Source organism: Poromitra crassiceps (assembly GCF_964638095.1).
Source record: "Poromitra crassiceps genome assembly, chromosome: 7".
NCBI classification, from domain to species: Eukaryota; Metazoa; Chordata; class Actinopteri; order Beryciformes; family Melamphaidae; genus Poromitra; species Poromitra crassiceps.
In genome coordinates, this window is record NC_139628.1 from 58,139,976 (window position 1) to 58,157,475 (window position 17,500).

At 47.2% G+C, this 17,500-nt stretch overlaps 1 protein-coding gene across 1 annotated transcript in view; it reads left to right on the forward strand.

The window, feature by feature from the left end:
* The window catches only part of rin1b (Ras and Rab interactor 1b), a gene marked incomplete at both ends in the record, with an annotated part of 32,356 nt that overhangs the window by 10,664 nt on the left and 4,192 nt on the right, over positions 1-17,500 (forward strand). The window contains 3 exons of the mRNA XM_083640507.1: positions 11,423-11,731; positions 12,919-13,050; positions 14,028-14,197. Coding sequence (XP_083496633.1) covers positions 11,423-11,731; positions 12,919-13,050; positions 14,028-14,197 — 611 coding nt within the window. The remainder of the gene's footprint in view (positions 1-11,422; positions 11,732-12,918; positions 13,051-14,027; positions 14,198-17,500) is intronic.

Consider the following 17,500-nt stretch of genomic DNA (forward strand, 5'->3'; position numbering starts at 1 on the left):
CTGCTCATACAGTTTAGACAGTCCTCTACTACCCTCTACTACCCTCTGCTCATACAGTTTAGACAGTCCTCTACTACCCTCTGCTCATACAGTTTAGACAGTCCTCTACTACCCTCTGCTACCCTCTGCTCATACAGTTTAGACAGTCCTCTACTACCCTCTGCTCATACAGTTTAGACAGTCCTCTACTACCCTCTGCTCATACAGTTTAGACAGTCCTCTACTACCCTCTGCTCATACAGTTTAGACAGTCCTCTACTACCCTCTGCTCATACAGTTTAGACAGTCCTCTACTACCCTCTGCTCATACAGTTTAGACAGTCCTCTACTACCCTCTACTACCCTCTGCTCATACAGTTTAGACAGTCCTCTACTACCCTCTACTACCCTCTGCTCATACAGTTTAGACAGTCCTCTACTACCCTCTGCTCATACAGTTTAGACAGTCCTCTACTACCCTCTACTACCCTCTGCTCATACAGTTTAGACAGTCCTCTACTACCCTCTACTACCCTCTGCTCATACAGTTTAGACAGTCCTCTACTACCCTCTACTACCCTCTGCTCATACAGTTTAGACAGTCCTCTACTACCCTCTGCTCATACAGTTTAGACAGTCCTCTACTACCCTCTACTACCCTCTGCTCATACAGTTTAGACAGTCCTCTACTACCCTCTGCTACCCTCTGCTCATACAGTTTAGACAGTCCTCTACTACCCTCTACTACCCTCTGCTCATACAGTTTAGACAGTCCTCTACTACCCTCTACTACCCTCTGCTCATACAGTTTAGACAGTCCTCTACTACCCTCTGCTCATACAGTTTAGACAGTCCTCTACTACCCTCTACTACCCTCTGCTCATACAGTTTAGACAGTCCTCTACTACCCTCTGCTCATACAGTTTAGACAGTCCTCTACTACCCTCTACTACCCTCTGCTCATACAGTTTAGACAGTCCTCTACTACCCTCTACTACCCTCTGCTCATACAGTTTAGACAGTCCTCTACTACCCTCTGCTCATACAGTTTAGACAGTCCTCTACTACCCTCTACTACCCTCTGCTCATACAGTTTAGACAGTCCTCTACTACCCTCTGCTACCCTCTGCTCATACAGTTTAGACAGTCCTCTACTACCCTCTACTACCCTCTGCTCATACAGTTTAGACAGTCCTCTACTACCCTCTACTACCCTCTGCTACCCTCTGCTCATACAGTTTAGACAGTCCTCTGCATCCTCTACTACCCTCTGCTCATACAGTTTAGACAGTCCTCTACTACCCTCTGCTCATACAGTTTAGACAGTCCTCTACTACCCTCTACTACCCTCTGCTCATACAGTTTAGACAGTCCTCTACTACCCTCTACTCATACAGTTTAGACAGTCCTCTACTACCCTCTGCTCATACAGTTTAGACAGTCCTCTACTACCCTCTACTACCCTCTGCTACCCTCTGCTCATACAGTTTAGACAGTCCTTTGCATCCTCTACTACCCTCTGCTCATACAGTTTAGACAGTCCTCTACTACCCTCTGCTCATACAGTTTAGACAGTCCTCTACTACCCTCTACTACCCTCTGCTCATACAGTTTAGACAGTCCTCTACTACCCTCTACTCATACAGTTTAGACAGTCCTCTACTACCCTCTACTACCCTCTGCTCATACAGTTTAGACAGTCCTCTCCATCCTCTACTACCCTCTGCTCATACAGTTTAGACAGTCCTCTACTACCCTCTGCTCATACAGTTTAGACAGTCCTCTACTACCCTCTGCTCATACAGTTTAGACAGTCCTCTACTACCCTCTGCTACCCTCTGCTCATACAGTTTAGACAGTCCTCTACTACCCTCTACTACCCTCTGCTCATACAGTTTAGACAGTCCTCTACTACCCTCTGCTACCCTCTGCTCATACAGTTTAGACAGTCCTCTACTACCCTCTACTACCCTCTGCTACCCTCTGCTCATACAGTTTAGACAGTCCTCTGCATCCTCTACTACCCTCTGCTCATACAGTTTAGACAGTCCTCTACTACCCTCTGCTCATACAGTTTAGACAGTCCTCTACTACCCTCTGCTCATACAGTTTAGACAGTCCTCTACTACCCTCTGCTCATACAGTTTAGACAGTCCTCTACTACCCTCTGCTCATACAGTTTAGACAGTCAAATCAAATCAAATCAAATCAAATCAAGTTTATTTATATAGCCCTAATTCACAAGCATGTCTCAGAGGGCTTCACAGAAAGTATATCTAGCTAATTCTAGCTGACACAACAGTAACATGAATATACAGAATAAAGATAACATTTGAACAATTGATAATATAGAAAATATAGGAATGAGGGGAGAGCAGAGGAGAGCGCAGGAGAAGGGAGAATAGCAGGGGGAATGTGAGAGAGTGATGGGGTGGGGAGGGTATAGGAGGTGGGGAAGGAGCAAGGGGAGAGAGCAGGAGAGGGGAAGGGAGGGGAGGTGTGGGGGAGAAGAGAGCAGGGGGAGGGAGGAGGTGGGGAGAGAATGAGCAATATAGACGGAGGAGAGGGGGGAGGTGGGGAGAAGATATGAATGTGGAGGAGGAGAGAAGGAGAGATGGGGATGCAGGGGAGGGAGAGCCAGGGTAGAGAAGCAGGGGGAGCGTCCCACATCCCATCCCCCCCCCCCCCCAGAGAGGACAGAGAGGAGGAGAGAACAGAGAAGGAGAGGTGGGAGGGTGCAGGGGAAGGAGTGCAGGGGGAGAGGAGGAGAGAACAGAGAAGGAGAGGTGGGAGGGTGCAGGGGGAACGCGGGAGGAGGAGGCGGGGGAGGGAACAGACCTCTCCGCCCCCTCCTCCCCCCCACCCCGAGAGGACAGAGAGGAGGAGAGAGCAGAGAAGGAGAGGTGGGAGGGTGCAGGGGAAGGAGTGCAGGGGGAGAGGAGGAGAGAACAGAGGAGAGGTGGGAGGGTGCAGGGGGAACGCGGGAGGAGGAGGCGGGGGAGGGAACAGACCTCTCCGCCCCCTCCTCCCCCCCACCCCGAGAGGACAGAGAGGAGGAGAGAGCAGAGAAGGAGAGGTGGGGGGGGTGTAGGGGAAGGAGTGCAGGGGGAATGTGAGAGAGGGGAGAGGACAGGGAGGAGGAGAGAACAGAGAAGGAGAGGTGGGAGGGTGCAGGGGAGGGAGAGCAGGGGGAACGTGGGAAGGGGCGGCGGGGGAGGGAAGAGCATGGAAAGAGAGGGGGCGGGGGGGGAGTGGGAAATGTGGGAGAGTGGGGAACAGGAGGGGGAAGAAGGGAAAGGAGCGGGGGAAAGAGAAAGAGAGGGGGGGGGGGAGATCAGACAACTGACTACTCTAAGCATTAACCAGAGCTAGCTGGGACATAGTATCTAGCTAGTCTACAGCCTAATCTGGCCTATCCTACTCTGCTCTAGTCTGATCTTTGCCTGAACACTAACAGGTCAGCCGTAGGCTGTAGCTAATCTATCGCCTACCTAAACTGTTCTAAACCAACCGGCAGCCCTCGACCAGTGATGAAGAGCACCGATGCCCCCCGCCCCGGCCCCCCGCCCACATAAGGCGTGGGAGAGAAGGCCGGGCCGGGACACAGCGGCGTCCCCACACCCCCAGTGAACGCAAGAAAACCTTTCCACCAAATGGATTGCCCCAGTGACTTGGCTTGGCTGAGGAGGAACCTTGTGAGGTCGTTGTGCTACAGGGGCCCAGCAATGGTCGCCTGGGTAAGCCCACCCCCCACGCGACCCGCTCCCAGACCCGCCCCCAGCTAGTGACTGGGAACTGAGAGAGCAGGCCACGCAGGCCACGCGGGCCCACCCAGGCAGTGGACCCAGCAGCGGACCCCCATCCGGGGACTCCCCTCCGAGACAGGCCGAGAGATGCCGGGCTAAACCATGAACAGAGTTTTCCGGCAGTGAAACTCTGTAAATGGTTTATTATGGAAATAAAATTTACAAGAGAACAGAAAATTGAAAATGTAAAAAAGAGTCCAACAGAGGGATATAAAAATGTAGTTTTTAAATTATCCAGTCCTCTACTACCCTCTGCTCATACAGTTTAGACAGTCCTCTACTACCCTCTGCTCATACAGTTTAGACAGTCCTCTACTACCCTCTGCTCATACAGTTTAGACAGTCCTCTACTACCCTCTGCTCATACAGTTTAGACAGTCCTCTCCATCCTCTGCTACCCTCTGCTCATACAGTTTAGACAGTCCTCTACTACCCTCTACTACCCTCTGCTCATACAGTTTAGACAGTCCTCTACTACCCTCTACTACCCTCTGCTCATACAGTTTAGACAGTCCTCTACTACCCTCTGCTCATACAGTTTAGACAGTCCTCTACTACCCTCTGCTCATACAGTTTAGACAGTCCTCTACTACCCTCTGCTCATACAGTTTAGACAGTCCTCTCCATCCTCTACTACCCTCTGCTCATACAGTTTAGACAGTCCTCTCCATCCTCTACTACCCTCTGCTCATACAGTTTAGACAGTCCTCTACTACCCTCTACTACCCTCTGCTCATACAGTTTAGACAGTCCTCTACTACCCTCTACTACCCTCTGCTCATACAGTTTAGACAGTCCTCTACCAGGCCCGCGGGAAGTAGGGGTGCTGCAGGTGCTGCAGCACCCCCTAGATTTTTTCCAATTTTTTTTTTTTTTTTTTTTTTTTTTTTTTTACAAATGTAATTAAAAATATTTTGCAGTGCACTATGTTCCTTTCTTGTTTAAGAATGTTTCGGGAAATGAAAATGTAGCCTATTTAAATAGAATTATCAACAATAACAATCAAGGAAGTTACATGCTTGTAGGCTATAGAGAAGAAGAAGAAGCGCGCATGCACGCACATGTTGTGTTGAACCAACCAACAACCAATACGAATTGTTTAATCTGGCAATAAAGAAATGTGAACTTGACATGCTATTTTAATAGCCTACTCAAAAATGCACCTCCCACTATACAGCAAAGAGAGGAGTCAATGTTTCTTGATATATGCCATTCAGATCAGAATAGTTAGTCTAGTCATTAAGTTTGCTGATAATATTTCTGTCATGTTAAGTCTGTGTCATGTTAACTGGTGTATTCAGAGCAAATAGGGAGATATAGAGCATTATCATCATGCTATATATCTCCCTCTTTGCTCTGAATGAGTGAGAAAAGGAGAAAATACGGAATAATTACATCACAATAGTATCCTAATGTTAATTTAAAATGAGATATTCCTCTAATAGTCGATTTGTCATTTCCTGAACCTAGAAATGTTCTTTCCTATGAAGTTTTTTTGTTGATTTGTGTTAATATGGGGACCTTGAACAATTTTAGCTTGGTTGCCCAAAGGGCAACGTTGGGCATTTGCATAATCCAAGATGGCCACCGAACGCCGTCTCAAATTTTTTACTTTTGACCCGCTTGTCCTAGAATGATGTGTAATACCTCTTTTTTAGGGTTTTCATGTGTGTAGAATCCAATTCTGATGTTGTTTTTTAAATTAAAGGTCAATCTCATGTGCTAAAGTTCAGGTCAAAGTTACATTTGACCTCTGGTGCACGCTTATACACTACACTGGCCCTAAGAAGGTAATTCCTCCTGAAATACCAACTGACAAGAACACCTGGGTCAGTTTTAAGGAGGTATGTGCTCGACAGGCCAGTCTGGTGGCTGCGCAAGAGAAGGACACACAGTGGCTCAACAGCTTGAACCAAGGGCAAGATGCTATGGAGTGGAATGGTTTCAACAATCAGCTAGCCAGGAGCCATGGCATACTCAGACCTGCCAGCACTTATATGTTTGGCCCTTGATTGATGCACCTCCTTCTCATCCAGACACAATACTCACAACCCTGACATACATGCAGCGCTCACTGGTTGACATGGGAATGACATACGTTCACCTCACCATTGACATGCAACTGTTTGTTGTAACCAAGCAGATATGCTGCAACCAGCCGGTGCAGTTCGATAACGTAATCGCCCATCCCGGTGGGATGCATATTATACAGTCATTCCTCAGCTGCATCGCAAAACTGATGCAAGGTTCAGCACTGGAAGTGTATGTGGCGGCAGCATATGGAGGGCTGACAGGCATCTTCAATGGTAAGTCCTGGGTGAAAGCCATGAGGGCCTTTCGGGGTGTATTAGCAGCACTCTTGAAGCGGTTTCTATCAACTGGGCTGAAGACATTTGAACAGATAGAGCAGTACCTGGACACTGCTCGCCTCCATCCCACTGGCCGACACTGGGTAGACAACTTCATTCTTCCTACACTTCTCATCCACCAGTTTGAACGTGCTGAGAGAGAAGGTGACATTTACTTGAAGCAGCAGACCATGGAGCGCATGATGAAGTACTTCTTCCTTGCTGGCCATGTGCAGTACGCTCGATATCTGACCCAGTACCTGCTGGAGATGCGTGCGCTCCATGCCACCGAGGCTAAGCCAGACCTTGTCTGTCGGCACCATGATGGATACTGGAACGCTGTCTCTGCTGACCAGTTTGGTGAGCAGACTGCCATAAAGATTGGCAAAGGAGCTCTCATGGGCATGACACTGTCTGCTGAGCTTGTGTGTGAGTGGATTGATGCCTTCCCCATCACTGTACATATATCAGACTGTGTGGATCATATGTACTCTGCTTATACACCAGGTCAAAAAGCACAGAAACCGCACAAAGAGGAATTGAAGCTCCGGCGTGTCTTGGACGCAAAAGATCGGGGTCTCATTGATGCAGAGGTGGAGAAGTATCCTCACCCACTGGAAGATCACCGCCCTCATCTGTACAATCCCGTCACTGGCCAAATTGCACCCGCTGTTGTGAATGTTGCTGACTCGATTGTGATTGGAGAAAAAATTGAGAATAAATACATTGCCAGTCTACCTAATGGGTTTTACAACCCTATCAGTAGCCCCATCAAGACGATGTCTGTTCTCAAGAAAAAGGTGAAGGGAAACAAAGTCAGGCCAGTAATAGACCTTAAGAACATTTTTCTCTGATTATTGGTGATTGGTCAGCGGAGGCAGATGAAGCTTGAGCCTCTATTTACCTATGAACTGTGTGCTGTGCCTGCATCGATCATTGATGAGCATGGTTGCCTCCGCAAAGGTAGCAAGTCAGGGCTGGTCAAATGCCTTGGTGTGCCTGAGACATTGCCAACACCAGCTGATATTGTCATTGTGGATGTTTCACAGCTGTTCTACCATATTGTGTGGCCACACGGGGGCAGTCCCTCAGATCTTATCGCATCCATCCAGGGTCGTTTGAGACGCTACCCAGCTGCCACTGAGAAAATCATTGTCTTCGACAAGTACCAAGATGTCTCTGCGAAGGATCATGAGAGAATGCGTCGGGCTGGTGATATCATCATCGACTATGAGCTCTCCATCGCCAGTCCTTTACCCAAAAGAGATGTCATCCTGAAGAGCAAGAACAACAAGCGGAGGCTGGCGAGCATGTTGTCCACCTTCAGTGTTGATGACAATGTGACAATGGATACTCTGGATGATGGTGCATTTGGTCATGACGAGGCAGACATCACCATGATTTCCTATGTCCTTGTGGCAGCCAACTCTGGAAAGGGTGTGATACGCGTGCTTAGTGACGACACTGATGTGTTTGTCCTGTTGGTGTATTGGGTGTATCGGGCGGACCTACAGTGCAAAGTGCAGATGGAGCGTTGGGATGGGACTGTACTGGATATCAACGCAACCTGTGCTGACCTAGGGCCAAAATGTCTGCAACTCCTTGGCATGCACACCCTCAGCGGATGCGACACGACCTCATATCCATATGGCAAAGGCAAGATCAGCACACTAAAAACTTTGCTGGCAGGGAACTTCCCAGGCTTGGCTGATGTACTGGGTGAAGTGGGCGTGACAGAGGCTGATTTGCTGGAGGCAGCAAAACCCTTCCTCCTTGCTCTGTATCGTCAGTTGCCCGGAACTTCTATGGAATCTGCCCGATTTACGCTGTTCACCAAAAAGAAAAAAAGCCCCAAAGTGATGGCCCTTCCTCCAACAACGACCAACCTGTTGCAGCACGTGTTGAGGGCTCATTTACAAGTGATGTTGTGGGAAGCGGCAGACCACCAAGCTCCACCTGACGTGTCAGCCGATGTCACAAAATTTGGATGGGAGATCCATGATAGTATCCCTGTTCCTGTCATTGCTAAAGGTGACCCGGCACCGCCAGAGCTAATTGACGTGATCCGGTGTCGATGTAGGGCACAGGGTAAGAAGTGCATCACTGAGGCGTGTGGCTGCCACAAAGAACATCTTTCATGCACGTCATACTGTAACTGCTCTGGTGAAGATAGCTGCTGCAATCCATACACGAACAGCCGAGATGTTCAAGCTACAGATGAGGAGGATGATGACATGGAGGATGCTGAGGAGGCTTTTGAGAATGATGTAGACCAGGAGGAGGATGTAGACCAGGATGTTGGGGAAGAGAGTTTTGATGAAGGTGCCGATCAGGAGGGCGAGGGCCTGCATACAGATATTTAATTTAGTTGCGAAATATAAAGATTATTGTCTTATTGCATACTTTTTTTCACACTTTTATATTTCTGAATACCAGTTCTTGTGACATGTTAATGGCAGTTCTCACACAAAGATTCATTATTCATTGTCCACCCAGAGGTCAATTTTAACATTGACCTGACCTTTAGCACATGAGATTGAACTGCAATTAAAAAAAATAACATCAGAAATGGATTCTACACACATGAAAACCCTAAAAAAGAGGTATTACACATCATTCTAGGACAAGCGGGTCAAAAGTAACATTTTTGAGATGGCGTTCGGCGGGCATCTTGGATTATGCAAATTCCCAGAGTTGCCCAAAGTTGCCATTTGGGCAACCAAGCTAAAATTGTTCAAGGTCCCCATATTAATATAAATCAACAAAAAAACTTCATAGGAAAGAACATTTCTAGGTCTAGTATTGAACAGATAGAAGCGTCAAATCGACTATAAATATGGCAAAAAAATGTAAAAAAAAAACGTCAAATTTTTTCCCAGCACCCCCTGCTTAAAATGACTTCCAGCGGCCCTGTCCTCTACTACCCTCTACTACCCTCTGCTCATACAGTTTAGACAGTCCTCTACTACCCTCTACTACCCTCTGCTCATACAGTTTAGACAGTCCTCTACTACCCTCTGCTCATACAGTTTAGACAGTCCTCTACTACCCTCTGCTCATACAGTTTAGACAGTCCTCTACTACCCTCTACTACCCTCTGCTCATACAGTTTAGACAGTCCTCTACTACCCTCTGCTCATACAGTTTAGACAGTCCTCTACTACCCTCTACTACCCTCTGCTCATACAGTTTAGACAGTCCTCTACTACCCTCTACTACCCTCTGCTCATACAGTTTAGACAGTCCTCTCCATCCTCTACTACCCTCTGCTCATACAGTTTAGACAGTCCTCTCCATCCTCTACTACCCTCTGCTCATACAGTTTAGACAGTCCTCTCCATCCTCTGCTACCCTCTGCTCATACAGTTTAGACCAGTGGTTCTCAAATGGGGGTCCGGGGACCCCCAGGGGTCATATTTTCAACGAAAATATGTTATGCTTTAAATCTAAAATGGTGCATGGATTACATTCTAATCTAACAAAACTATCAATTTAAGGGCGTACGGTGGTGCAGTAGTAAGCGCTGTCGCCTGGGTTCGATTCCTGTCTGGGACGCTGTGAACGCTGACGGAATGCGTGCCCGTCCACATGTCCTCGAGTCCCCACCGCCCGGGTGGGGTCGTCAAAAGGGCCTTTCTGTGTGGAGCATGTTCTCCCCGTGCCTCCCGCGGGTTTCCTTCATATAGGAACCCCCTTCACCAAAAACATGCAATATCCTGGTTGCTAATGTGGTTCCTCCTCTGGTCGTTAAGGGCGCCTGTTCGGAGGTAGGGGAACTGGTTGGAATAGCGTGAACCTCCCACGTGCTATGTCCTACCGGTGAAGCTTCCCCTGTCAGGTGAAAAGAAGCGGCTGGCTAACTGCCCATGGCTCGGAGGAAGCATGGAGCCAGTTTCGGCTCTCCCCAGATCGGCAGAGGGTGGAGTAGCAACCAGGATAAATAATAAATTAAATTAGCACTAAAGGGGGATAGAAATGGGATAAAAAATCGGAAAAAAAATATTTAGGAAAAAAAACAAACGATCAATTTAAAAGTCAAGCACGTTACCATGGAAACAATTAAGCTTAGCCCAAAATCACAAATCAGAATGAGGGGGTCCCCGGTATATTTTCTATCTTGTAAGGGCTCCTTGGCTGAAAAACATTTGAGAACCTCTGGTTTAGACAGTCCTCTGCATCCTCTACTACCCTCTGCTCATACAGTTTAGAGACAGTCCTCTCCATCCTCTCCTACCCTCTGTGCAGTTCACCATACAGGCACAGTCCAGGCACTGTTTGAGTCCATTGAGGCTTTCAAGCTCAGTGATATATCCCTAGATTTAAAGCATTCAATGAAACCCTCCAAACAAGTTCATTTCGTCTCACTAAAATGAACTGTAATTAATTGTTCATAATGAAAGACGAGTAGGTTTTTGTTTGCCATAGCTGACAGTTTCGACTGCTGACTTCCTGCAGTCTTCTTCAGAGACGTCACGTGATGTTACTGTGACATGTCATATGGCTGGTTTATGCAAAGTATGACAAACAACATGTTCACCTGTAACGTCTTATGTCTTGACAGACCTGTCTCTGGAGCGGGACATGTTCACCTGTAACGTCTTATGTCTTGACAGACCTGTCTCTGGAGCGGGACATGTTCACCTGTAACGTCTTATGTCTTGACAGACCTGTCTCTGGAGCGGGACATGTTCACCTGTAATGTCTTATGTCTTGACAGACCTGTCTCTGGAGCGGGACATGTTCACCTGTAATGTCTTATGTCTTGACAGACCTGTCTCTGGAGCGGGACATGTTCACCTGTAATGTTTCATGTCTTGACAGACCTGTCTCTGGAGCGGGACATGTTCACCTGTAACGTCTTATGTCTTGACAGACCTGTCTCTGGAGCGGGACATGTTCACCTGTAATGTCTCATGTCTTGACAGACCTGTCTCTGGAGTGGGACATGTTCACCTGTAACGTCTCATGTCTTGACAGACCTGTCTCTGGAGCGGGACATGTTCACCTGTAATGTCTTATGTCTTGACAGACCTGTCTCTGGAGCGGGACATGTTCACCTGTAACGTCTTATGTCTTGACAGACCTGTCTCTGGAGCGGGACATGTTCACCTGTAATGTCTTATGTCTTGACATACCTGTCTCTGGAGCGGGACATGTTCACCTGTAATGTCTCATGTCTTGACAGACCTGTCTCTGGAGCGGGACATGTTCACCTGTAATGTCTCATGTCTTGACAGACCTGTCTCTGGAGCGGGACATGTTCACCTGTAACGTCTCATGTCTTGACAGACCTGTCTCTGGAGCGGGCCATGTTCACCTGTGTGCTCCGGCCGCTGAAACCCCTCCTGGACCGAGCCCTGGTGAGGCTGCACGGTCTGGACGGGTCCAGCCAGCGCCTCGGCCACAGCCTGCTGCAGCTGAAGGGCGAAGCGGCCATGGATCGGCTGGGCGTGCTGACGGGCGTTCCCGACAGCCGGGAGCTGGAGCGCGTGAAGCAGAAGCTGGCGCTGATGCAGAGGACCCACTCGCCCATCGATAAGGTGCTGCTGCTGCTGCAAGTGTGCAAGTGTGTCCACAAGGCCATCGGCTCCTTACATGGTGAGTGTCTTTTTTGGCAGCAGGGTGGCTTAGCACCATAGGCTTAGCACACTTAGTTGGTTGGAGAAACTTGAGGGGTCCCATCATGTAATGGTATCAGATAAAACCCACTTAGATCACTTGCAATGGTAGTTAGCTAGCTACATGTAGCAAACGTCACTGCGATACAACAAATGATGCTAGCTAATGTTTACTAGGTCTAACTATATGGAAGGCTGGGTGGGATGTTCAGGATCAGGGACTCCATTTCTCCGGGGATAAATAGAAGAAAATGTCTCCTGTGTCGTTACAATTGATCGAATTCAAAGTGTCACCATCATATATCCTACTACACCAATGGCCCGCGCATGGCGTCGTTGGATTCCTGGTCGAAAAGGGAGCAGAAAACATGTGGGGCACTTTTCGGTCAGGAATTTCGTTCCTGACCGAACCATTGGCTGGAAAGTTTTTCTGTGTGTGTCTATATTTCTCTATCATATGATTGTTCGATGTGTTATTATTACTACTGTAATTTGTTACTGTTGTGTCAGCTAGCCCTCCTTTCCCTGTTCTCTCCATATATACTCCCCCTGCTCTCCCTCCCCACCTCCTCCCGTCCCCGAACCCCCCTTGGCATCCATTCTATTTTAAAGCATGGCACCCATTCTCTTTCTTTCCCCCTTCCCCTGCTCCTTTCCCCACCTCTCCTTCTCCGTTCTCTCCTCCCCCACATTTCCCATTCTCTCCCCACATCCTCCCTCTCCCTGCTGTCTCCTCCCCCACAACTCCCCCTCCCCTCTCCTGCTCTCTCCTCTTTCCCCCTTCCCCTGCTCCTTCCCCACCTCCTATACTCCCCAACATTTCCCATTCCCTCCCCACCTCATCACTCTCTCACATTCCCCCTGCTCTCCTTCCCTTCTCCTGCTCTCTCCTCCGCTCTATCCTATATTTCTATATTTTCTATATTTCTCTATCAATTGTTCAATGTGTTATCATTACTACTGTAATTTGCTACTGTTGTGTCAGCTAGAATTAGCTAGACATATTTTCTGTGAAGCCCTCTGGGGCATGCTTGTGAATTAGGGCTATATAAATAAACTTGACTTGACTTGACTTGACTTGACTTGACTTGACTTGACTTGACTTGACTTGACTTGACTTACACTATAGCTTCTTCTAACGCTGCCCTCCTGTCGTCTGCTTCTCAGGACAGGAAGTAAACTGGGATGACTTCCTGCCCTCCTTGGCCTATGTGATTGTGGAGTGTAACCGGCCACACATCCTGATGGAGGTGGAGTACATGATGGAGCTGCTGGAGCCGTCCTGGCTGTGTGGAGAGGGTACGACCTGCGCCCAACTAGACGCTACTAGACGGCATTGAACAGCTTATATCTCCAAAACGTTGCTTTTAGCTTGACTAGCATTGTTTTTTCTGTTCATCTGATGGGAAAGGTTTTCATCAGCTCAAAGGTTGTCATTTGTTAAATTCATAGAGAGCCATGTAATCCTTCAATTGAAAGAGGATTTCCATATCACTACAGCACTGATAGGACAATGTATTAGCACTAGCAGTAGCTTAGCACTAGCAGTTAATATACAAAATGTCCATTATACTGTAGTATTTGACCTGTGGCAGACAGGTCCAATGCTTTATATTCCCAAAGACCATACGAGTGTTTCAGTGAAATGACAGAAGGAGCAGAATATGACTTTCATGTGACGTTGCAAACAACCACTCTCTGTGTCGGCCTCAGTTCACATTCAGTTTATATATATATATATATATATATATATATATATATATATATATATATCTGTGTCTCTGTGTCGGCCAGACAAGGCAGATGAAGGGAAATAAGAAGACTATTGAGAGGCAAAGTGAACGTCACTTCCTGCTTCAGCTCTGTACCAGAGTACATTTTTTCCCGCAATTTATTTTCCCATAGACATTTCGTAAAATGCTTATAAAAATGGTTTTACTTGGTCAAACCAAACGGTTCAGCTATATTTTAGAATTGGGAGAGACCGTAGAACATTTCACTCGGACCAAAACAATCGAAAAAATATTTTCTTTAAACCTGCATTTTTTCACGTTTTAGTCGGAGTGAAATGTTATGCGGTCTCTCCTGTTTCTAAATATATCTGTGTATTAAAACTACCGTAAATTAACTAGCCTGTTTTGAAAATGTAAAGAGTGGAAAGTACAGATATTTGTGTTCAAATGTAGGGAGTAAAAGTAAAAACTTGTCAGAGAAATAAATACTCAGTAAAGATACGCGAGTATACCGGTGTGTCTGTGCTCTTTTCCTGCCTCCAGGTGGCTACTACCTGACCAGCGTTTATGCCAGCCTGTGTCTGATCCAGAGCCTGGAAGGGGAGCAGCCTCTGTCAGGCTGTCTGACCCAGGAGGCCCAGGAGGCGCTGAGGGAGTGGAGCTCCAGACGCAGCAGAGAAGCCCAGAGACAGAAGGAGAACCAGCAGAGTCAGGTACCAGAGGCTGTGGTTAGACTGGTGCTACTCTACAGAGCCACCAGCAGAGTCAGGTACCAGAGGCTGTGGTTAGACTGGTGCTACTCTACAGAGCCACCAGCAGAGTCAGGTACCAGAGGCTGTGGTTAGACTGGTGCTACTCTACAGAGCCACCAGCAGAGTCAGGTACCAGAGGCTGTGGTTAGACTGGTGCTACTCTACAGAGCCACCAGCAGAGTCAGGTACCAGAGGCTGTGGTTAGACTGGTGCTACTCTACAGAGCCACCAGCAGAGTCAGGTACCAGAGGCTGTGGTTAGACTGGTGCTACTCTACAGAGCCACTAGTCAAGTTACCGTTACTGTACATGTGGCTTTGTCGTACTGTGATCTTCATCTTCTCTCTTCAACCTGCTCCGTAGCTATGCTACTTCAGGTGATGCTGTTTACTGTACATATTGAAGTGCTGATTGCTGTCTGAACAGTAGGAGGTAGTGCTAACGATGCTGTGTGCTGACCCAGCTGACATCAGTCAGATAGAAATTGAGAATGTGAAGGGAAAGTCAATTTAAGGTGTATGTACACTCTTGTTTTTAGTGTTGCATACATGTATGTAATTTTGCTCATTTGTGTGAAAACAATGAAAAAGCATAATATATACAGTATATACAGTATATATATATACACACACACATACATATATTCCACTGAGAAACTCTGCTGTTGCATACTCCTGTACTTGCTTAATTGTTATTGAGTCTATTTCTGCAATAACTGCACTTTATGGCTGTTTAAACTCGATGAACGTTGACGTTACTGCTCGAGGTGGACAGCCAGGGAGGCAGCCATCACTGGTTTGCCACCGACGTTCCTGATTGGCCGGTTACTATGTCAACTACGAGGCGGGTCGCTGATTGGCTAGAGCACTTTATAATTTCTGAAAACATCCTCCCAGACGGTCTGGTAGAACGAAATTAAATGTGGGTTCACGTAACCGCCTAGTTTACCAGGCAGGCTGACAGCTCAGCCCAACCTAAATGCTCCATGTGTGTACAGCAGTTAACCTCCGCCCACCTGGTATTTCAAGGAGGTTCAAACAAACACCAATAATTATTTGCAACCTCTTTTCAGATTCAGATCAGGATTTAGCAATTCAAAGTAGAATATCCTTTTTGGAAACCCGCTGCACAAACAGCAACAAAAACACACTGATGATAATCCGTCCAACAGACAACACATGAATTATGTTGATGGTGACGCGCGCCAAGCAGCATCAGATTCTCCTTCATCTGTGACCTGATGGCAGGCAGGGTGGGATCAGCACCTCTGACCCGTATTTGATTCAGCTCTGAGCTCAGGTCCTGGTGCTGTTCAGCTCTGAGCTCAGGTCCTGGTGCTGTTCAGCTCTGAGCTCAGGTCCTGGTGCTGTTCAGCTCTGCGCTCAGGTCCTGGTGCTGTTCAGCTCTGAGCTCAGGTCCTGGTGCTGTTCAGCTCTGCGCTCAGGTCCTGGTGCTGTTCAGCTCTGAGCTCAGGTCCTGGTGCTGTTCAGCTCTGCGCTCAGGTCCTGGTGCTGTTCAGCTCTGAGCTCAGGTCCTGGTGCTGTTCAGCTCTGAGCTCAGGTCCTGGTGCTGTTCAGCTCTGCGCTCAGGTCCTGGTGCTGTTCAGCTCTGAGCTCAGGTCCTGGTGCTGTTCAGCTCTGAGCTCAGGTCCTGGTGCTGTTCAGCTCTACGCTCAGGTCCTGGTGCTGTTCAGCTCTGAGCTCAGGTCCTCGTGCTGTTCAGCTCTGAGCTCAGGTCCTGGTGCTGTTCAGCTCTGAGCTCAGGTCCTGGTGCTGTTCAGCTCTACGCTCAGGTCCTGGTGCTGTTCAGCTCTACGCTCAGGTCCTGGTGCTGTTCAGCTCTGAGCTCAGGTCCTGGTGCTGTTCAGCTCTGAGCTCAGGTCCTGGTGCTGTTCAGCTCTGAGCTCAGGTCCTGGTGCTGTTTCCTGGCAGGTTCAAGCCCTCATCTTCTCTCATGATAGGTGATAGAAGTGATGCAGAAGTAACACAAGATGGCGTGAAGGTTATCAGTCGTTGTTGTTGTCGTACTCGAGTCCTGGACTCATTTTCAGGCCTCGTGACTCGACTTGGGACTTGGGACTTGGGAGTTGTTCATTCCTGCATTCAGACTCGGAAGTTGGAAACGAAGTTGGAAAGTTGGAAACTCTATGTGTTTGTAATAAATAGGCCTTAATAATTTGGCATAAGATATTCATAGCTACATTAATACCTGACTATTCAATTTTGTGCACGTGTGTTCCACCTACACCTGGATTCACGCTCATGTTGAGTAACTCTGGACTTGGACTCAGGTAATGGGCGACTTGATTCAGACTCTTCTTTGATGACATGGACTTGGACTCAAACGCCTGGGGGGACTCAAGACTCGACTCGGACTCGAGATAATAGTGAATTGATTACAACACTGGTCGTTGCATTGTGAGTGGTGGTCGCACGTTAGGGCCTGGTCGTCGTCGTCATCATCAGCTGCACTTCAGACACCTGAATTCCCCCTCCTTTGCGTGCAAAACACGTTTCATATTCATTTGAGAGGATTAGTTTAGAGACATTTTTCGAGGTAATCCGCTGACCTGGGCACACCGGCTTTACTCCACGCTGTCAGCCATGCATTCATTTGATATAAACACACACTCTGATATAAACACACACTCTGATATAAACACACACTCTGATATAAACACACATACTCTGATATAAACACACACTCTGATATAAACACACACACTCATATAAACACACACTCTGATATAAACACACACACTCTGATATAAACACACATACTCTGATATAAACACACACAACTATATAAACACACACTCTGATATAAACACACACTCTGATATAAACACACACTCTGATATAAACACACACTCTGATATAAACACACATACTCTGATATAAACACACACACTCTGATATAAACACACACTCTGATATAAACACACACACTGATATAAACATGATATAAACTGATATAAACACACACACTCTGATATAAACACACACACTCTGATATAAACACACACTATGATATAAACACACACTCTGATATAAACACACACTCTGATATAAACACACACTCTGATATAAACACACATACTCTGATATAAACACACACACTCTGATATAAACACACACTCTGATATAAACACACACACTGATATAAACATTATATAAACTGATATAAACACACACACTCTGATATAAACACACACACTCTGATATAAACACACACTCTGATATAAACACACACTGATATAAACACA